This window comes from Cydia fagiglandana, chromosome 1, assembly GCF_963556715.1.
Source record: "Cydia fagiglandana chromosome 1, ilCydFagi1.1, whole genome shotgun sequence".
Taxonomy (NCBI): domain Eukaryota; kingdom Metazoa; phylum Arthropoda; class Insecta; order Lepidoptera; family Tortricidae; genus Cydia; species Cydia fagiglandana.
Window position 1 is genome coordinate 27,161,132 of NC_085932.1, and position 23,453 is coordinate 27,184,584.

The following is a 23,453-nucleotide window of genomic DNA, read 5'->3' on the forward strand; positions in this document are numbered from 1 at the left end:
TAAGTAAAGAAGAAATATTCTTGTTATTTTAAGCTCAATAACCGGATGGTTGATGGTCTACGAAGGCATGTGTGTCAAAATGTCACATATCGAGTTGCCGACGACTTATCTTCGTACTTAAGCGACGATACACTTAAAACTGATACCCCTCAAGGGTTGAGGACCCTTCAAATGTCACACTGTCATACACATATTGTGTCGTCACTTAAGTAAGAATTGAGTAACCTCCAAATATTGTCAGCCTAGTCACGTATTAGGTAGGTATGGTTGTTTGTACCAGAAATACACGACTGTGACAGAAGCGTTTAAAGGATTTGTCACTTCGTTTTTTACCATCATAAGAAGGATAATTTCTTTTTTAAGTCATTAGGTACTTTGAACGACTAAAAAAGTACGTTATACCTGTAAGTAGTTTATATGTGTCATAAATAGGTAGGTACTACATCTATTTAAAGTAGGCATACCTACAACAAAAATGCGCGCATGTTGTTGTCTTTGTTGTTGGTGTTGTTGTTGTTGTCTTTTAAATAAATTAATTTGAATTGAATTAAAAATTTTAACACTAAACATTAATTATTATGTTTTTTCTCTGAGTGTCTTGCGCTGTAAAAGAAAATACATACCTATGATACCTTTTACCACCCTTTTACAATATCCATTTTGAAGAAATACGTTACGTAACAGTAATTAATTAAATTATCATAAATTCGCGAAACAGAACTCAAATTAAAATAACTATCTACCCCACACATGTTTACTTTACCTTGTTAATAAATTCTTATGAGCGCACTCGTTTCTCTCTACAGTAGCTCCACTGTGAGTGCGGGGCCGTATCGGGAATAAAACTGTGCAGTGTTGCCAACTCGGATTTAAAAAAATGCTAGACTATTGTCTAGATTATACCAAAGATTTTTGAAATATGCTAAAAAAATACAAAATGTCACTTGAAATAGACACTTAAAACACATACATTATTCAAATTTGCCGCCTTTTTCTACTGACAAGATATTATTATGCTTGACCAACTTTATATAGACCGTCGACGTCCATCCGTCCACAAAAGTCAAAATTCATATGAAAATATGAACCACATAAGGCGATGGCGCATATTGTTGCTGCCAAGTTGGTGCAAACTAGGCATTGACTAAATTATGCTAAAAAATATGCCAGATGCTAAATGAAAAAATTTGGTGCCAAAGCGACTGAAAATATGCCAGGCCGCGTAGCCAAGACGCCAATCGCTTACGCTTCGTAGCGATCGAAACGCAACTGTCACTGTCACCCTAATATGGAAGAGTGATAGAGAGACATAATGCTTTTCGTTGTCGAAGAGATAGCGATTGTAACCTTGGCTAGGCCGACAGATCTGGCATCATTTATGCCAAGTTGGCAACACTGAAACTGTGAGTCAATGTGCAGGTGCTTCACCCCCGTTGTTTTTGCGCTCGGTACTTACGCGGAGTAGCGTTGTCTTACAGAAAAAGACAGGTTTTAGTATTGCCCTTATCGTGTGATAAACGTGACAATAATGCAACATATTCACAATAGACAGGGCAACTTGATACTTGCCTAAATAATAAAAACGGCTCTCCTCCAAGCAGATACATCTGCAAGCGATACTACAATTATTTACTTAGGTATAAAAAAATGCGAAGTGATGTATTTTGCTATTTTTCCTATAAAGGCTTGCTTCTAGTCTGAGGCGGAATTTAAATCTCCTACGTTGTTGGTATACTATATCCAATCCGAATCCTTGTCAGACGTACTAGCCGCAGACGTCGTCTTAAATTAGAGATCCTTGTGCGGCGTCTATTTATACGCCGCCCTGAACCCAGGACACCGTCGCGACTCATCTGACTAATGGTGACAACTTCTACCACAGTCCGACTATCAACAGTATAATGACTGAAACTCTGCGCAAACAATTGGCAATTGAACACATAAGAAATAGTATTTATCTAAAACCCGCAAAGCATAAATTAGAAATATCGTTAACATTTACGTGCATGTTATACTCAATGTCATTAAACTGGGCAGCTAGCAGCTACCCTGTTTGACTGCCTGTACAGTTTCTTTTCAAAATTGACATCTGCCTTCATGGATACGTGCCTTAAAGTTAAAAAAAAAACATTAAAAATAACATGAACTTAAAAAAGTCGTATTCATAGTCGTTTAAGTAGTTAGGTATGTACGCAATATTATGACCAAAAACCAATACTAGGTATTATGTGATTGTTCAGTACTCTCCGTCGATTTAATTTCTTGAACAGTGTTCTTAGATATCAAAATAATGCTTATCAAAATACTCCTTACGTTGTTTATACTTGTGTTAGCGGTGCCGGTGAATCACCAGAGTCGTATTTACATAAAGTAAAGGCCATTGCCCTAAAAGGCATAAAAATAAGGCAAAGGAAATATTTTCCTTCTAATTTCACTGTACCTAAATACTATCAACATACTTACGGATCACGTAATTATGATTTATTGATGATTCTAATAACTTATTTATATTTAGTTGATGGATAAACCTAATCCTAATTAAAACCTAACCTAACCTAATTAAAAGAAACAAAAAAAATGTTTAAAAAATTGTTTAATTGTTCAAAATTGTTTAAGAAACAACATAATATCTAAGTTACATTACAAGTAGTCGTTGTATTATGGATTAATTTTCATAACGTTTCATTACTATTTATTAGTTTCAAAGCAACACACTAAAAAAGGAACGTTGAAGGAAAGTTGTTTGTTTATTCTACTTTTTAAGCCAAGCAAAAAATCAACCGACGACGCTTTACTAACACTTTAAATACTACAAACTGGGTCTATTCTAAATATGGACAACTCTGCGTACATAATTAAATAAAGCAATTGCCTTATTTGCATTTTAATATTATATTTTGGATGTAAGTAATGTAACTATTGACAATAAAGATATTTATTCTACAATATGAATAAATTAATGTCAACGCACTGCAAGACTGGTTTGGTTGGTTCTCACCACGAAAAAGAGAAAATCGAGTTATATTTTTTTAATTTTGAATATTTTTACTATACCTACGTTTTTATCATTTATAGGTAAGTGCTCTTTTCTGAGAATCAAAAGGGAAGGCGTTCATGAGGGCATTCATATAAATCTCGTAACACCTACAAATGTCAGCGCGTGTTATCACCGCGTCATCATTCACGCCAATCATGCTCATGCGGTGGGTTCTGGGCCAATGATATGATAACAGTGTTGACACCCTGCCACGTTTATTGTAGATCAGCATTACTTGCGGCGTTACTGCTGTTGTTATTGACGCGGGTGATACCACTGTCAATTTTTTTGACAATTTGCGTAGATGTACTTGATTCACTGCCATTGTGATTTAGAGCGTTAAATCCGTTGACTTAGCTAATACTTACACAAAGAATTACGATTGTTCCTTTGACACAATCGCTACGCTTTATCACATAAATAAAGAAGTAGCGTATGGGGATGCATAGATTCATTCACGTGTGGAGATCAGATAGGGCTGTTAAAAGTACGAGATCTATTTTCGCGCGGATCTCCCGCCGCGCCTACAAATACGCTTGTTTCATGTTGATGGTTGGGCAAGATTATATGGAATAGGGTTCTGTATTTACGATAACACTTTTAACATAAGGAATTACCTCAAACTGGTATTAAATATAAGCAGGCAAAAATATTAATTCGTGTATGTATGTATGTATGTTCGAGTATAACGTCGTATTTATTAACTAAGATTTTTATACTAAACTTAAATTAAAAACCAACTTAATAACCACCAATATGAGGATTTAAGCGACCATAAAACCATTACTTATTTACCGGAAGCAGATTTTGCAACCGTTCCGTTCCGTTATGGTTTTTTTATTTTATAGGTAAGTTTCTTATATTTTAGTATTAATTTTATTTTGTTTGTAGTTTTAGTTTATTTTAATAAGTTATTTTATATTCAATATGAAAAAAATAAATGCAAACTTACCGTTTTAAACTCGCTTTCTCACGCCTTACTTTTATATTCCGAAACCAGTTTAAAAACATTTTATTCGTGACATTTTTCTATCTATTTATTTACTTACATATTTGAAGTGACCGTTGCCCAACAATGTTAGACATGATACCTACATAAAATATTACTTTACACAAGTAAGTACGCTGAAAGTGGAATAAATGCTTTGTAAATTTCACAATGTGAAATTAATTCAATCAACATTTGGTGTACAAGATTTAACGCGAACTAAGTGACCGTTTTTGAAACATGATGAAATAGTTTTCTCCATACGTAAAATACATAAAACAAATGGTGGTTGCGATATCGTTTAGTGTTAAAATGTATTACAAAAAACACGCTATATGTCGTTTCCTAATGCGTTTTCTATATTTCTTAAATAAATTTTAGCAGATTACCAACAATGTTGATTTTGAATTGAATTAATCTATGTAGGTATAATGATCATGCAATTATATGCTCCGATTACCTACACAGATTTTGAGACATGCACTCATGTGTAAACAGATAGGGATGCTTGAGTAGTTGGGATACGATTACATGAAGAACGGGTTTGCGATCTTGTTTTGGCACGTTACCGACTACTACATAAACTGTACCTACTGTAAACGAAGCAGAAGTTTTGGCCCGGAGATCACAAAAAATACAGAGATACGAAATGCCCATATCGTCAGCACTTGTAGCATGCGACGTTTTGAATTCTCAAAATGGGCTTTTCATCACTTTGAACTCTGTTGACTAAGGTTGTATATGCCTCCAAATAAGACTGTATGCTAAAATAACTTGAGTTATTGCTGATCAAGCTATCTAAAGAGTTATTTTCTACCTGAACCACCTTATCCTATTCCACTACATAGCTCAATATCAGCCAAGCCAGACAGTTTCCCACAACTATTTTTAAGTCCACGTACGTTGTTGAAATACGCTAGCCAGTTGTGCAACGAAAACTCGCGAACTGTGTTAATGTTGATCGCAGCAATCGGGACAACTGCTCCAGTTGCTACTTTAAGCTCGCGTTAAACTCGGGTTAAACTCGATTAACGACAATATTATGGAAGCGACGGTTGAAATAACTACCAGTTTGTATACTGGTACAGTTTAATGTCTTCCTATGTTGCGAGTCTTAACATCTATAAAATTACACTACCTACTCGTATATAATTATGTGAAGTGAAGCTTCAAAACGGTCTAGGTAGATCAATACATTCAAGAACATTAGAACATTACCTATAATTGACCTTAAATTACTCTGGGGAACTTTTTACTCCACCAACCTTAGCTGAAAGGTTTACCTAATGTCGGTGTACTTATGTACTATAACTAATTAACTAGTAAGATTTTATCAGCCACAATAATGTTTTATATGCATTACACTAATTGATTACCATAAAACCGAGAGCGTCGTCAAAATGGGGTCGGCTTAATAGGTCGTGACGCCGGCCTCTCAGCGCGCTCCGAAAAAGTGCAGCGTTTGAAATTCGAACGCTGACTGACGCTGATTGGTTGAGATTGCGTTTTGTTATTGCAATTAAAATGTCGGCATGTGTAGCAAAATTAAATTATTAATACAATTATTATTAGGTTTACTAAGCTTTTATTGTATCCCAAAAAACAAATTCAATTAAACAATATTTTTTTTTTTATTCAATAGGTAGAGTCTGTGCGGAAAGCGAAGAGCCGTGGAATGTACTTATGGGCCCAATACATTCCACGATTCTTCTCTTTCTGAACAGCCTCTAAGGCTCCTTGACTAAATTCAAAGATTAAAAGAAAACCCGTATGGTGCTACTCCGTCCGTTAAGATGAAAATAGAAGTTATTATTGGTAAGTGCACAAGAATGTTGAAAGGCCTGTTTTTACGACATTGTAAACAAGATAAAGTATAAGTGTAAATATATAGATTGTTTACAAGTGATATAGTAAGTGCGTCAGTTTTCCGTCCGGTGTCAGTTTCCGTCCACTTGACGGATTGGTAAATAACACAATTGATTTATAATTTGCTACTTGCGAAATATAATTTTTATGTGGATAGTTAAATTGTTTAGATATTAAGGGTGCAATAAGTCCAAATTTGTGCAGCAATGAAGTATTATACTCAAATTTCGTCAAGTGGACGGAAACTGACACCGGACGAAAACCAGCACAATGACCCTATTTGACAGCATTATAAACAGTTGAAAAGTATATTGTGTCAATTTTACCCGAGAATATAAAGTTTTGCAGTGCATTTTTACTTTACGTCGTACCTATTTTCTTATTCGATTCGTATGTTTGATATTCATATTCATATTCATATTCACTCTTTTATAATGTTTCATATTCACTGCACTTTTGGCGGGAAATCAAGCCTTAGTGCTCCGAATATCTTGACAATTGCAATGCAGTCAAGTGCAGTCGAGACTTGGACTTTCGCTCTCGTCCGGCGATACACTTTCACTCGTCATCGACCAATTAGGAGCTGATAACAGCAATGCCTTGTTATCGACCGGTACAGTCGAAGTACAGTCGACGTCAAAGATATGTTTACATTTTTCGCCTTATTACAAAGGAGTAAGGTGCAAAAGTGTCAACATATCTTTGACGTCGACTGTACCTATATGCAATTTATATTATAGGTAAGTATTATATTTTCTTGCACTTTAATAAATGAAATGAGTAAGTACAGATATAAAATATCTCACACTGGCAATTCCTTTTGTGGTTTGCTAGACCACGACCACGCCAAATTTCAAATTTGCATCAATTTGGCACTCTTGCCAGCCTAGGTAGTATTTAATAACAAAACTTCCGTGAGACTCAGACATAATTAAATATATTAAAAACGCCCGCCCGCAGTCTGCGCCGGTCTGTCACCGTAAGCTCCTAATGACACTCCTCGGTACGGAGTGAAACATGTCGAGCGTTTTTCGACTTAAAATACGCGAGTGACCCGTTTTTAATATATTTAATATGCCTAGGTAGTATGTCCATAGTAGGTACTTCATTTGAAACTTGGCGGGTGACGGACTCTAGCGAGGTACAACTCTTTCCTCTATAAAAGTTATATTAGAAGGGTGCGTCTAAATTTGTGAATTATTTATTTATTCCATTTGTTAGAAAGAATATCCCACTCGTACTAAAGTATACAGGCATTTATAACTCGGCTCCCAAATGGTGTAACGTGATCCAACCTTTGATACGAGTACCTTCTAAAGTTGTTTTGTTCATAAATTACCATACAAAGCTGTCAAATCATGTGAATTCCAACTCTCTCGGAAACGCACGCGGCTATAAAATTTCCCATTATTTTTAGTTTTTGTCAAGGTAGCTTTCTCTATTCAAATCAACAGTTTTAGTGCGTTGATACAGATTAAAGACCGAATTAATCAAAACGTTTTCCAAATATTGCTAACTGTGCAAAAGATGTAGGTTAGGAAGTTAATGGTATGTGTATCTTAACCGAGACGACTGGTATCGGTAACGTGTTTTGTCGCGCGGACCACTATACAGGTACTTATACCATGTATACCGGTTTTGGACAGTTTGGGTTGTTAGTTCACGCTCGTAAGACAGGCTTGACACTGTGCAAACTGGCGAGGTATTCCATATTATTTTTGGACACCTAATAAGTGACATTGAAGATATTGTAATATTGCCGCCCATCAAGAACTTGATAGCGATATTTTGAGTCTGATTGAGCTAACTCTGCACAGATGTGAATATATAAGAAAGTGAGAGAATGTCATTATACTCAGAATAAAAATCATATTTTGATAGAAATTCAATATTAATGATGACAATGTCACACATTGTCATTGCAAATTCCACGCCGAGTTAGCTTATCTTATCTTATTGTTTTCGGGGGCCCTTACGGATACACTTCGACCCATAGGGATCTTTTGTGCCCCCTAGAAAAGATCCGTCAACTACTCAAGAGCTTTTCCCACCATATCCATGTGTTGGATGATGGAGCTCATGGGTAGCGTTTTAAAGTCCTTTGGTTCCAGGTATCCTGCTCCAAAGTCCTTCATTCTTTGTCTGGCGAGGGCGTGACATTCACACATTAAGTGTTTCATTGTCCCTTCCTCTTCGCACACATACGACAATCGGTGTTGTCAGAGTGTCCCATCTTGGCCGAGTTAGCTTGGTCGGACTCTACACTTCAGTGTCCAACAGTCCTAACTTAAAGCATTTCGAAAAGTTAAACTTGATAGCTTTAGGTAGGTATATAATAGTAGTTGGCATCGCTGGTTTTTGCACACGTAAATAGCCATGGGCGCCATGTTACAGCCGTCACAAGCTGTAAAAACGAATCATATTTGCCTGCTGACAGTAATAATCAGACTGGCGATAGATCACGCGTATTAATCCGGCTGGAACACTTCTTTCTACCTGTGCTCTCGGATATGTTATCTTATCAACTTTCACTGTTTTTTCTCTGGTGTGTGTATTGTGCATTCTAGTAGAAATAAAATGTTTCTAAACATGGCCTTATCGCTTCCGTTGCGTGCCGTTGCAATAAGAATTTAGTACCTATATGTATTCTTGTTATTGATGGTATAAATAATAACAAAGTTAATACCACATTTCTAATTTTCAAGTTGATTTTTATGCATTGCTCCAAGGGTAAACTGTCCTATGTCGGCCACCGTGCACCGACTAATATAGCCCAAATTCAGAATTTGTCCAAAGAACTGTTAAACAACACAGAAAATTCTCGATTATTACTTTTCAAACATACATGTATGTGAAGTCCCCAATCCGCATTGGGCTAGCGTGGGGACTATAGTCCAAGCCCTCTCGCGCATGAGAGGAGGCCTGATGTGCTCAGCAGTGGGACGTATAATATAGGCTGAAATGATGATGATGATGACTATACCTCTGTAGCTCTACTGCCTTATCGAAAACTCACATGGCAACTGAAACAGCACTGAGAATTTCTCTTAAATCTCCTCATCAGTGATCTTCACGCCTGTATCAGTCATCAGATAAGCCGACTGTCTTGCAGCTGTCACTATAACGTTGTCCACGATTCTGTCAGTTACCGATCTATCCTACAGATTGTAGAGATGTCTCAAGGCCATTTATGTACACGCGAATCTATTCCTTATTGACATATATTGTTCGTTCTAGAATAGAGTGAGAATATAAGTGGACTTGAGGCGGGTTGAGTGTGAGTCCCTCAGGAGTCCCTCGATAAGATTGCGCCCACGGCCGCCCCACGCTCGCACTCCGGTGCCGACACGCTTTTCCAGTCTGTTTTCTAAGAAAGGATCTAAAAGTGTCGCATATAATAACACATGATCGACCACATTTCATTTTCAACCGGTCCTTTACGTATTGAAAATATGGGGGGATATTTTAGGGCCATGTTGATGGATAAGTCTTCAGCACCACTCACTTAATACTTTATACATATATGTATATAAGCTTTCTGCACTAAGTCCGCTAAGATTATGTGGAAGGGATTTCTCTTTAGCGACAAGACCGCTTTGTTGTTTATTGTTTTATAGCTTGAGTTGTATGTACATTGTTTCTTTCTGTGTGTAATAAAGAATATTTGTAAGTAGGTATTGTAATAGTTTCTAATACGTCGTTTAAACTTGCGAATGAATGTACCTATCTTTTTCCCACACATTTTCTATTTAAACATGACGAGGTTAAGATCATATTTTTATAACCCTTATGTTTGTTTCTAAATATGAATTCATGATTCGACTTTGCTCCTATGCATACCTCAATAACTTTTAACAGCATTGTATGGCATTACAAGTCGTTCCAGAAGGATATATCTTTATCAAACCAAGTTGTTATCAATATCGTTTCTTTTAATTTGAAGAAAGATCGTTTGTATGCCTTCGTTAAATTATTAAACAAACTTTACATATATATATAAATAACGTTATATGAAAAACGGTCCACAAATGAGTTTATAATTTAATTAACCATTAAAATTACATTAATAATTTCTTGACAACATCGTTAAGAATAATTCCATCAAAATATGTTTATTTACCATTATCAAATTAGTAAGCTTTAGTTTAAAAGAGAAAGCAAACTTTAACAGTATCGTTTTTTCCGTTCCAGTTATCGAAGCATCAACATCATGCACCCGTCGTTATCTGCCGAGAGGAGATCATCGCGCGTTATATAAACCTCGATTCCAAGAACATTATCTGAAGCCGGCTATTCAATAAGTGACAGTGTTTCGTGTTATCGTGCTACAGTAACTTATTGTTTATTCCACATTCTACATTCGATATTCAAATTTTAAATTGGAAAAAATAATCAGCAGTTCTGGAACAGTACGAACAAAAGTGCTTGCATAAAAAAATAGAGAATTCGAATTTCAAATTCGAATTCTCAAGCCGCGTTGACACGCGCAAGTGACTGGAGCTAGTAGTGGACGGTTTAGTGATTGAAAATGGCCGGCACCGGTGGTGAGATCTGGCTTCAGTGGTTCGCGTGCTGCTACCAGCCCGCCGCGCAGGCGCAGCGGACGCGCCGGAGAATAGACCGCTCCATGATCGGAGCTCCCACAAACTTCCAGCACACAGGACACATAGGTATGTTATACAATAGTATCATTAATATAAAATATTCCACTAATTAATTGTTGATCTGGACAGCTCAGGTTGGTGAGATCGATTGTGAAATCCACCCAATTTAAAACCATAAAGTTAACAAGCGCCTTTTTAGTAGAGTAGTTACGATACATTGTTAACAACATGAGACTGCTTAATTCACTGCAATCATAGAGTTTCCTGCAACATTCTTGCCATTTGCAATTAAGATGTTCTTTACGATCACTGAAATGATGCGACTGTTGAAGTTCGAAGTGGTCGGCTAACTACAGCAATTCATGTGCATATGTACATTCAGTACGTCTGAAGTGGATGCATTTATACTTTTACAGCATGCAATAGTTGTTAAACTTGATACCACTTGATGTTTCTCATCGAGCGAAAGTAGGGTCATACACCGTGCCATAATAAAAATAAAGTCGGCGCTCCGATTCTAATAGCAAATCCCACATTTTTTGGTCCTCTCACATAAATCCATGTAGGCACATTTAACAACACTCCATCGCGTTATGCATTTAAAGGACAGAGTTACGTATCTATCGTATGCGTGTTAATACTGTTAATAGACACCTAAAGTATCAACTTTATAGCTTGTCCTTAACTCCTTATGACGTGTTAAGGATAAACAGTTCTGTCAGTTTAATATACTTACCTACACTTCAGGCGTGGCGAGGTACCTATCATAACTTCGAGAGATAAGCAAATTTAACATCTGGGAGAACATTATTACTTCACACAACATTCCCGTGGACACTTGAAAGGGATTAATCGGTAATACTGTCAAGTGACGTAGTTAGAAATATTGCAGGAGGTTGGAGATAATAGAGGACAATAGAATTGATATCCATAATGCCACTTGATGTAATCTACGACACAATCGAGTAGTCGATAAGTTCCTGTCAGTCAATCGATTGAATCGATAACGTAGTGATCTTCCAGAAAGCCAAGGTGAACGACCTGTACAAATAAAGCGAGGAAAGCTTTCACGTGTCAAAGTCCTTGTATCATTGATGGAAGGTTTAATTTTGCCTGACATGTGTGTCAGGTTCATCCACCATACATACTGGTTACTGTCCACGTATCAAGTCGCCATGCTAAGTAGGAGGACATTATCTGTTTAATTCAATATGAACATAGAAATTCTTAAAAAGAAAGTGTATAATAAACTTAACGCTTTAACCTCTCGGGAGTCTCGAACTTATGAAATGATAAAAAAATCGTTAAAGCTTTTAATTAACGATGTCCTGTTTCGAGACCAAGTTTTAAGCGTGTATAATTGCATGAACACAACTTTATGTAATTGACATAACGATTATGGCGATCACATTGCGCACGGACAGCTAAAAAGTGTTTGTCTCGTTAGTATGCTGGCAACACACGTGCGTTCCAAATTCGGAGGCGAATGCCAACATACTATATTAAAAAGTTGCTTGTAGGTATTTTATGGGCTGCTTATGTTAGTTAGACGCTTGGCAAGCCTTTGCAAATGCTGTCGAGGCGTTTAGCCGTAATTTATACAATTACATTTAGACATGCATTAAGTATTATTAATTGGGTATAGTTTTAAATGATACTCAAAGTACGACTAGTTGTTTATTCTTCGACAAGTGAACAGCAAAAGCGAGTAATCCTAAGTGACCGCTGCTTATATAACTTTACAGAATGAATAACTGGTTTGAATGAATGATTGAATGATGTCACTTGAAATATCAATCACACTACTAATTATTTAAAATACAAGTTTTATAAAATGAAAATAATATTTAATGTCATCTGAATTATTTAATTCTGACAACACTAACGGCAAGTGACATCATACGACATAATTACAATAAACTTAATAATAGTTTTCTTATAATTAACACTCGGCTTTTCCTGACATACAAATTACGCCCTCGTAATTATAAAAAAAAAATCAACAATAACAGAATATTACACATCTGAGTAACTCGTAGGTAAACCTTACAATATAAAGAAGAAACAAAACAAACTTAATAATCAGGGTAGTTCTCAGATTTACAATTTTTTTTTATGATGGTAGTTGTGAAGTGTGCATGCCTGTACAGGATACTTAATTTTACACCTTACTTATCGTTAAGTGATTTTAAAATCACCAGTTATTTGTGAAAGATATCTTCGTCATCATTAAACAAAGGAACTACAATTGTGTTTACAAAGGGACGAAGTGAGGATGCATATAATTAAAGCGGAATAGTTTACGTATAACTGATTGAAACTGTATGTGACCAAGACATGTTTACACGGATTTTGGCAAGACGTATCCTGCCCGGCCTTTCCTGACCTGACTTTACGGCCTCGTAATGTTATTATAGATTGATTTTTACGTAAGCATTACAGGACACACGCAGTTAATGTTTACGTAATGGGACACACCCGACTGTGATATATCTAATAGGTAATCGAGAATCTGGCTCGACCTATGCCATTAGATATATTATTATTTATACTCTTTTTTTTACCAACGGACACACCAGGATGGTAACATGTACACTGTAAATTTAATTAAATATGTAACAGAATTCATTAATTAAATAAAATAGAATCAGCTGTAAAATACGATACTACTATCATTCTAGTATATTCTCTGGAATGTGTTGTTTGCTTTAATTATAGGTAATTACTTTATAAACATCTTTATTCAATAATCCTAATACTGCATGCACATAAACACCTAAAACATCATTATTTATAATAATAGATATAGAATAGAAATTTACTTTATTAATATTAAACTTAATAAATGAAAATAGATATTGTGTTGTTTTTATTCTATCACCTGTTTACCCTTATTATACTAGACTTATCTACCCGCATTTAGAGTTCATCTTCATCTTCGCTCATAGACTGTACAACAAACTTTTTCATTTTATCTGCTGCAATGACATTGTTGTATTTTCTACCACGCGTATTCAAAGATGTAACTCTGTAGCGATCGTTATCATATACTTTTATTACTTTATAAGGTCCTGCATATTTATCAACAAGTTTGCCACTAGTAAGGCCTTTTTTTTATTATCTTACGTTGTATTTGAACTAAATCTCCTACCTTGTAGTTAATACTAGGCAATCTATTCCTATCATACCTAGCCTTACTTTTCTTAGAAGCCTCTATAGTGCTATTTTGGGCATGAGCTCGTAGTTCAGGTAAGTTAACAATCGCCTGCTCTTTATTTGGTAAATCAATTTCAAATCTAGGTTTAAAGCCGTAAACTAATTCAAAGGGACTCTTTTGCGTGGTACTATTAATAGTAGTGTTAATTCCCCTTTCTACTTGTGGTATATACTGCTCCCAATCATCATCATCCTTTTCGCCAGTATAAGCTATCAGCGACTGTAATATTGTGCGATTAAAACGTTCGACTTGCCCATTCGCTCGTGGGCATGCTACCGCATTAAGAATGTGTCGTATGTGTTTTACGGTGCAGTAACTTTCAAATTCGTGGCTAGTAAACGCTTTGCCGCGATCAGTAATAATACGAGTTGGATATCCAAATGCCCTAGAGAGTAGATTTATAGTAGCTGTCACATGCATCGTGCACGTATTTGGTACTGGTTGCAACCAGGTAAACTTGGTGAATCCATCCACAATGACTAACAGGTAGCTGTTTTTATTTTTTGATAAACAAAATGGGCCCAAATGGTCGATGTGCCACGTGTGCCATGGAACGTTGCCCTTATCAATTGGATTTAAGTATCCCCGTTGTTTACCTGGTGGCTTTTTTGCAAATTGACACGATATGCACGCCCGAACGTATTTAGTCACAAATTTTCGTAACTTTTCAAACCAATATTCTCGTTGAATAAGTTCTATGACTTTGTTCTCATTTAGGTGACCATTATCATCGTGAAACATTTTTGTTACTCTCCAGCGAACCGATTTAGGTATTACAATTTTATGTTCTGTACCAACTTTTTTATATAAAATACTATCTTTTACCATGTAATTGTCTTTATAATCGGGGTTTTTTATATTTTTAACAATGTTTTGTATTTTCGGGTCGTCCCATTGCACAGCTGTAACCCAATTTTCCTCAGTGATATGTTGTATCTGGAAGGGGCAGCGACTGAGTGCGTCTACGTGCTGCATTTGCACTCCCGGCCTATAACGTACCGAAAAATCAAAGCATTGTAATTCTAGCCACCAGCGTCCTATCCTAGGCAACATATCTTTTTTAGTCCATGTAGCACTAAGTGCTTGACAATCTGTGTATACAATAAAGGGCCGTCCTAACAAATACACCCTAAACTTCCTGATACTTAGCACTACCGCCATGGCCTCTAATTCATACGAATGATATTTTTTTTCAGTATCAGAAGTTTGTTTGCTAAAATAAGCTACGGGTTTTACTGAATTATCTGGCTGTTTCTGAAATAAGATGCCACCTACTCCATGACATGATGCATCAGTGTGCAATTGAGTTTCATATGTCGGGTTATAGATAGCTAGCACAGGTTCACGAGTTAATGAGGTTTTAATATCTGTGAATGCGTTTTGTTGTTGATCGCTCCATTGCCATTGCTGATTTTTTTTTAATAAAATGGTAAGTGGTGCAATTCGATTCGCAAATGACATTATAAATTTTCGGAAATAACTGGAAAGGCCAATAAACCTCCTTAAGTCGTGAACGTTCGTAGATTCTTTAAAGTTGTTTAGTGCCTCTACTTTATCCGAGGAGGGCCTGATTTCACCTTGAGATATTATATGCCCTAGGTACTCTATATTGGGTCTGAGAAACGAACACTTATCACGTCGCAATACTAATCCAAATTGACTTATCAGCTCTAAAGTTTTTTCAAGATGAACAAACGCGTCCGAAACTGATTTTGAAGCCAGCAAAATGTCATCAATATATGCTGTTGCAAATTCAAATCTTGATTGATCTAACATCATATTCATTGCCCTCTGAAATACCGCGGGCCCGTTAGCTAAACCAAATGGCATTTTTTTGTACTGAAACTGTCCGAATGGGGTCACGAAACTAGTGTATTGTTTACTGTCCGGATGCATTTTGATTTGATGGTACCCTGCCGCCAAATCTAACTTCGTAAATACTTTGTCACCACTTAACCTATCCAACTGATCCTGAATAACCGGTAATGGGTAACGATCCTTTTTCGTGATTTTGTTTAACTGACGGTAATCCACACACATTCTGTATTCTCCTGACTTTTTCGCAACTAATATGACTGGGCTGGCGTATGGTGAGTTACTGGGTTCAATCACATCTTTATCAATAAGATCTTGTACTATGTTGCGAACAACTTCTTGTTCCTTAAGAGACATTCTGTACGGCCTATGATAGAAAGGCACTTCTGTTGTTAGTTCAATCTTCATTTCTACGTTACATTCACTAGAATTTGGGCCGGAATAATCATCAAAACAATGGTTATATTTTTGTAATATATTCTCTAGGCGAGAAATATTTTGACTATCTAAATCCAAGTTGATTTGTTTACTTTCACTTGATTCATTTATTTGTGCTCGAGCTATGCAACGTTGTGAATACATTGTAAGTGGTTCGGATTGCAAATTAAGTACGTTAAGAAAACCTACATTGCAGCAAATTTCCGTTGTTTGTTCTGGAATGTCTAGTTCCTTACCTAGCTCCCTATGTTCAGAACGGTGCACTTGTATACTACTAGTATCTGTATCAACATCTTCGTCTGTGTAAACAATGATTCGATTAAGGCCTTGAACTATTACGGTGTCATAAGGGATCTTAAGCTCAATTTTTGAAAGAGGAACTTCTGACGCCTCCTCGCAAGCAAATGGAAGTTCCTGGTCAAAGTCGTTTCTCATCGTGAATGTTAACGTATGAGTGGTTTTTGTCGCACAAACCCCTGGCATCTCACTGAATTTCCGACCAACAATCATATCCGTATCTTGCATGTCATCCCGAACTACCAGAACTGGAGTGTTAATACAGATACCATCTACACTTAGGTTAAGCACAGCTTCGCCTTCCGGGTTTGTGATTTTATTACCATATCCTATTATGGTAGAACGCGACTGTGTTTTGAACGACAAAGAAATTTTATTAGCTGCTGATAAAGTGATTGTGTTACAAGCACTGCCGAAATCAATAAACGCTGTCAAGTCATGTCCATTGGCGACTACTGTTTTATAATATTTACGATCAGCCTGATCTACTGCCTTAATGTTAAACAGTTTGGACTTTTTATCGCGGTTATCTTCAGGTTTCGAGCTACTGGCGGGGGGAACAGGGGGGGCTACAGACTTCTTAAGACTATAACATTCCTCTCGAGTATGGCCTGCTTTACTACAATGAGAACACTTTTTAGACATCCTACAGTTTTCTGTTTTATGTCCTAGCTTACTACAAGTACCACATCGCAAATTGTCCCTACATTGCGAGGACGTATGACCCCTCCGACTGCACGTGTAACATTTAGGTCTATTATCACTAACCGGTTCAGTGTTTTTGGCGGGGGTTGGTAAATCAACAGCGGAGTCCGTTAAATATGTCAATAAACTTCGCGTATCCCTACATCCTGTACCACGAGCTCCTGCCTTTAACAGTGGGTCGCCTAGGGTAAAGATTATTACATCACATATCATATCGTCATTTAGTTGGCATAATTTACCCTGAGATAGTTTTTTATAATAAAAGTCGATTACCTTCTCGTCCTTGCGTTTGGTGACAGTTACGAAGTCGTGTAACTTGGCTGCAAGTCCTCGTCCAGCCGGGAAGTATTCCTCCAGTTTTTTCTTCCATTCCGTCCAGGAAAGCGTGATGTCTTGCAAATGCCCGAACCACAAAAGAGCATTGCCTTCTAAACTCGCAGTCATATGGTAGATGAGGGTCTTTTCATTCCAGCCGTAGATGTTTGCGAGTGACTCCAACCGATGTATCCATGCATTAACAGAAAAAGTGTTGGAATTACCATCAAATTTGGGTACATTATCGGGTTTCCCGATAAACCTAACATTGTTTCCAAAGTCCAACACGGAAGGTCGACTTTCAGTGGTTTTAAAAGCATTTTCTTGAATAATGACTGTTTCAGATAGGTGGGTAGTCCTAGGTGGCTCTAAAGTACTCGTGCGATTCATAGAGATATCTAAATCGTTGTGTTGGGGTGGCGTATGTGTGACACGCGTGGTCGATGCTACAGCATTGTTTGGGCTTGCACTTGGTTGGGAAGTGGGTATTTCAATATTTTGGCACGGTACAGTTCCAATAACAGGTGGATGGTTTAAATTGACACCACTTGACGTACCTGCAGTTACGGTTTCCGGTGCGTTGCTTCTTCCTTGTTCCAGTAATTGCTCTAGCATATGCTCCAACCGATCCAATCGTTCTTTGTTGTTAGGTGCACGAGGTTTTCGAGGCTTTTTAGCAGGTGGGACTGTGACTTCTTCCGCATCTCCATCACTATCGAAACTTCGTCGCCGTCCGGACCGTAATCGCTCAGATCGATCACTCATTATCACTAACTACGTCAATATTAGACACGAAGCGGCAATAACGCGTGAGCTAAGTTTCATTAACGAGCACTTCTGAATTATTAATTGGGTATAGTTTTAAATGATACTCAAAGTACGACTAGTTGTTTATTCTTCGACAAGTGAACAGCAAAAGCGAGTAATCCTAAGTGACCGCTGCTTATATAACTTTACAGAATGAATAACTGGTTTGAATGAATGATTGAATGATGTCACTTGAAATATCAATCACACTACTAATTATTTAAAATACAAGTTTTATAAAATGAAAATAATATTTAATGTCATCTGAATTATTTAATTCTGACAACACTAACGGCAAGTGACATCATACGACATAATTACAATAAACTTAATAATAGTTTTCTTATAATTAACAGTATATTAAAGAACTTTTGTAAGCTATTTCAGCTAATATCATATTTTTAGGCATTCATTTTGCGAATAAAAATACATTACATCTCAAAGCATAAGTAGAGCTAAAGTAGTGGCGGTAGGATCACGTACAACCGGCACAAGCTCACGCAGATCAAGACAATCGACCTATTTATATGCTCATGTTGTCGCCTTGTCGCTTGATTTTGCTTGCTCGTCGTCTGCGTCGGCGTCGGCGTCGGCGCACTCCGTATGGCGCGCAGCTGTCTATCCTGCAACTCAATAATTTCAATTAATAATTTGCAGAAAATCTCAGAGTAAGAAGTTACGAAGGAATTTTAATGGCTTCCTACAGAGTCGATATCGTGACTCGGCTGACGTTGATAGAAAAAGAAACCTAATCGAATCCAATGCAAAATACTCTGTTGATTAGATACAAACGAAGGACTATAATTCATTGCTATATTAATCGGTTCTGGCAGTTGAAAGTCTTTGCGAATGGGATTATGTCTCGTTAAATTTACGATGCGGCTCCAGACATGCTCACAGCAGCCTCATACGAACCGGTTGTGTATTCTCATTGGTTTCATAAACACGGGCGAGTCAAGATCTCGGACGGACCAGTGATACGTGACCTAGACGTCTGTATAAATATCCATAATCAAAGAGAGTCCAAGTAAGTTGATTCACCCAAGTGATAAATTGTCCTACGCTCTGAAAGCGTTTGGAACGCCTCTGCTTTAATGCAGACCTGTCACTGTATCCGGCCATTTTGACTACGAGAACAGTTACGATAACTAATAAACTAGACTTCCGTAAATAAAGCTAATAATATTCCAAGCGTTCCACATCCTAGCGGCTTTGTTTTGAGACAAGCGTTTGATCTGAGGGCTATAAGATCCCAAGCGGTCGAGCAAAAGGACAGGTTAGCAAAACAACTGAGCATCGGCAACTGGAACTTGTACAAGATTTCTAATTGCTTCCAGTAAAGAAAAATTCTTGCTACACACCGGCTTTGACCAATCTTGGTTGCGTCAATCGACACTATCTAGGTTGGGCACTTGAACATGGAGTTGTCATTTAGTTTTCATAATCAGTTTGGGCTGATCTCTGAAACAAAGTGTTACGCAAACATGTTCTGTGTTACCAATTTAATTTCATTTGTCATTGTCACATCATCTCTAATCGTGCATGTCATTGCATTCTAGTGGTCGTCTGGGTCGTCCGTTTAAAGAGATAATAGTTATACTTTGATCAATAATAAAATTAGATTAATAGTTTTAAATTATGTACCTAAGTAGATTGCCAGAAATGACCCCGGCCTCCTTAGGATGCAGGGTAGTAATTAAAGTTTAGAGGGTTAAAATATTATACAAATGGTCTAACTGACTACTACACTATACTTATATATTAATGTTGGAATTTTGGTAGTAATATTATATGTACATGTTTATATTTTTATAATAAAGTCATTGACAAATTACGCGTAACTTTGTATAAGTACTTTAAACTACTAATGTTTAACCTTTGGTTACATGCTTGTCGAATGCCTTGAAGAAGCGCCTTTAATCTGACTTGGTAATTAACGTTCTATTTCCTGATCTCAAAGCAATCGTCCAAGCATACCAGACAATGAATACTACATAGCCATGACCAAAGACTACCATACAGTAAAAACTGATCGAAGTCTTCAGAAAGTTTCAAATGCCTATGCGTATTTATATGCGTAATTTAAAATGTTAAAATGACTACTAAATTACTATAACGAGGATAAATTACTTTTTTAACGATATTTTTGGTTTGACAAACGTTTAAAATAATAATGTCTCAATCAAACAAAATTTTCATAGCTATTTTCGTATGGGGAACGAAATCATCCGTTTCCAAAATGAAAAGCTTCCTTAATTTTCTATGATATTTCCGAGAACTTGTACAACTTTTTTAATACTTTCCGTAATTCCACATCTGTATATCTATCTACGCAACAGAAGGAATACAGTTTTTCATGAAGACCAGTCCTTACTATTTACCTTTCCTTCTCAGCATTGGAATTCCAGCCCGCAAGTCACCGTAGTACATGTTTTCCCTCTAACATGAAGTCAAAAATAACTGGCAAAGTTCGCCGTCCGCCACCCATATCGTAGTAATCCGAATCCGTATCACAATTAGCCAGCTGTCCTTCTCTAATGCACATGGTACAAGTGGGACAGTAAATCTGTAAGTGCGAATGGCAAGTGAGGAGTCGAGTGAGTCATACATGTAAACGCGCCTGTTCTGTTTATTTATTTTAATGGTTGTTTTTTGTTTTAGTTTTCATGCTCTATGGCCTCTATGTGTTTGCAAATCGTTTTTGTAACAAATCATCTACATTTGTGGCACGGACCCGCCGCCAAAAAGCCGCTCTCATACATTAGAAGTTAAGTTCATGGTATTTTAGAATGGCGTTTTAAAATAAGAGCATTTCGTCGATTATATCCATTCTCATTCACTTTACTAAACTAATAATACTATAAGTTGACAACATATGTATTAGGTAGCTAGTACCCACCAGTAGTAGAAGTAAGCACTATACTTCGTTACACAATCATTAATAACATAATTAGAATTGTAGTTCATATTGTAATGGTTGTTATGTTCTTTATAATATTTCGTTAGTAAGAGACAAAAAAACCGACGGAAGTACATAAGTAAAGGGACCTATTTTATTTCTTCTCTGTAACAGGAAACAATTAATAAATACGCAGAAGCCTACTTCGTTGCGCAACGTATCACGACACATAAATCATCATTATTGTAGAAACAATGTGTAAATTTGTATTTCACAATAAATATGACCAATCAATTCTCAGTAGGTTCCTATCGTAATTCGGTCTCTTGCAAGACAGCAGAATATGAAACACTTGGAACTGCCTTCTCGTGCCCTACAAAGACGGGCCAATTCGAACGTACGCTGGGCTATAACCGCGAAAATAGAAGTTCGTCAATTGTGGTCGTTTTTCTCTGTCACTCTAATTACGTCTTAATGAGAGTAAAATAGGTATAAAGATCCTCGCAATTTGCGAATTTCGGCTTTCGCGGTTCGCCCCCTGATATCAGATTTTATGTTTGAAGATGTCATTTGGATATTGTGCAAAGGTACAGCGAAATGCACGATAACTGAATGATTTCATTAAGATATCAGCGTACTTACGTTCTAATTGAACTGTAGCTAATATATCTTTAAAATTAAATAAACATTTCAGTTATATTTTTTATATGTTTATATTCAGATTGAATTCCAGGAATACAGTTGCGGATTTAAAACCTGTGGTAAAATGTTTACCTGCCTACTTCTCACTTTATATAGATACATATCAAAATTATATTATTTTCGAAAATTAAATGGTAATTTTCCAAATTAAAATGGTATTTGCAACCAAAGTTTTACTTTTTGTACGTAATTTAGTGTAATGTGCACAAAACTCAGCGGAAATGTAAGCAAATGCAGGTACAGGTACTCCTATGAAAAAGAAAAAATTGGCACTTCAGAAGTCATAACTCTGCTAGAACCAGGCAAAACAAAGCACGCGAAAGGAAATACTCTTAATATTAACCTCAGTTCTTTGACTATGGGACCGAGTTGTTAGTGTCCAAAACCTTGTGATGTTCAAGTTCGTCCTGACGAGCCGCCTCCGCCGGATACTCCTATTTATACGAGTCCTCGAATAACTCGCAGCAGAGGAATGAGAGGAGTGTGCAGGACATCGGCGTGACAGCGGTATAAATGACCCATTTCAAGCTCACTTTACGTTTTACATCAATCAGTTACAGTTATTTTAAACAGGTTGATGGTGGTTGTGGTATAGTTTGAAATTAGTTCCAGATGTGGAATCAATTAAGTTTCATGGAACACATAAGAATATCATAATTATTATAATCATTATTTAAATTACTTACGTAGTATAACTTTATTTAATCAAATTATTTTAATTTGTGCATTCATGGGCGCAAACATTTAACTAATAGGGAAATACCTTCCTATATAATAGATGTCGCGGACCCATAATTGAAATGTACCTATGCCACAAATCCTGCAGAATAAGCGTGGTTCGCGGTTCGCGGTAGGCGCTCTCTGGGGCATCTACCATTTCCGAGTAGCGGTATTTGATCTCCCATGAGGCTATGAGACAAAGCTCACACGAATCTCTAGGCCTATTTACCTATACATACTACCTAAAATAGGATCTCTATAGAAGACTTTACTATTTAGATAAAATATTATGTGAACAGGCAGGCTGTTAGTTATAAACTATTCCGTACAGTTTCGTTATAAAGGCTGTCATAGTTCAAAAGGATATATTTGAATAGAAACCGCAGTTACACGGTTGTGTCCTTTGTGCGAGTTCGGAAGGCTCAGCTGAGAAATGTGACAGCTGTAGGTATACTCTACTCGTACCCCGCCACGCACAAGCACAACACCCGTTACAAATGGAATACCACTTTGAATTTGGAAATTATTGCGCCAGAATACGGTACAGAATTTAATTCGTTTTTAATGCACCAGCTTCGTAATGGCTCTCTTTATTCTAGTAAAACCGATAAAATTGTATTTTATCCATAAGTAATTTGATGCAAATTTAGAGTTGTTTTCCTAATGTCGGCTAGCGGTATTGACTTTTAAAAGTCATGATTTTGAATGGTAAATATTTAATATCATTAATTTGGATTCGAATTGAAATTATTATAGTATTTTCCTCGCGTTGCACATTGCAACATTTTAGTTCAAATGATTTTTCATTTTCTCGGCTGCGAGTGTCACAGTGCCATTGAATGTGAGCGGAGGTCAAATCGTTTAAAATAGCATAATGTCTTTAATGTCTCGACCTTAAACTTTACCGCACTGCCCGTTACCGATGAATACGCAAAATGCAGAGTTTTTTCGCATGATTATGAGCCATACAAAACACCCGTATCATTTGACAATCAAATATATAAACTTATTGTCTAGAATTTTGTTTAAGTGTGCGAACAGGA

General features: G+C 36.7%; 1 protein-coding gene across 2 annotated transcripts in view; it reads left to right on the plus strand.

The window, feature by feature from the left end:
- Positions 1 to 23,453, plus strand: part of LOC134668381 (CDC42 small effector protein homolog) — a 48,161-nt gene that overhangs the window by 16,454 nt on the left and 8,254 nt on the right. For both annotated transcript variants that reach the window (XM_063525873.1, XM_063525865.1), the window contains exon 2: positions 10,083 to 10,561. In XM_063525873.1, coding sequence (XP_063381943.1) covers positions 10,420 to 10,561 — 142 coding nt within the window. In that variant the 5' untranslated portion in view covers positions 10,083 to 10,419. The remainder of the gene's footprint in view (positions 1 to 10,082; positions 10,562 to 23,453) is intronic.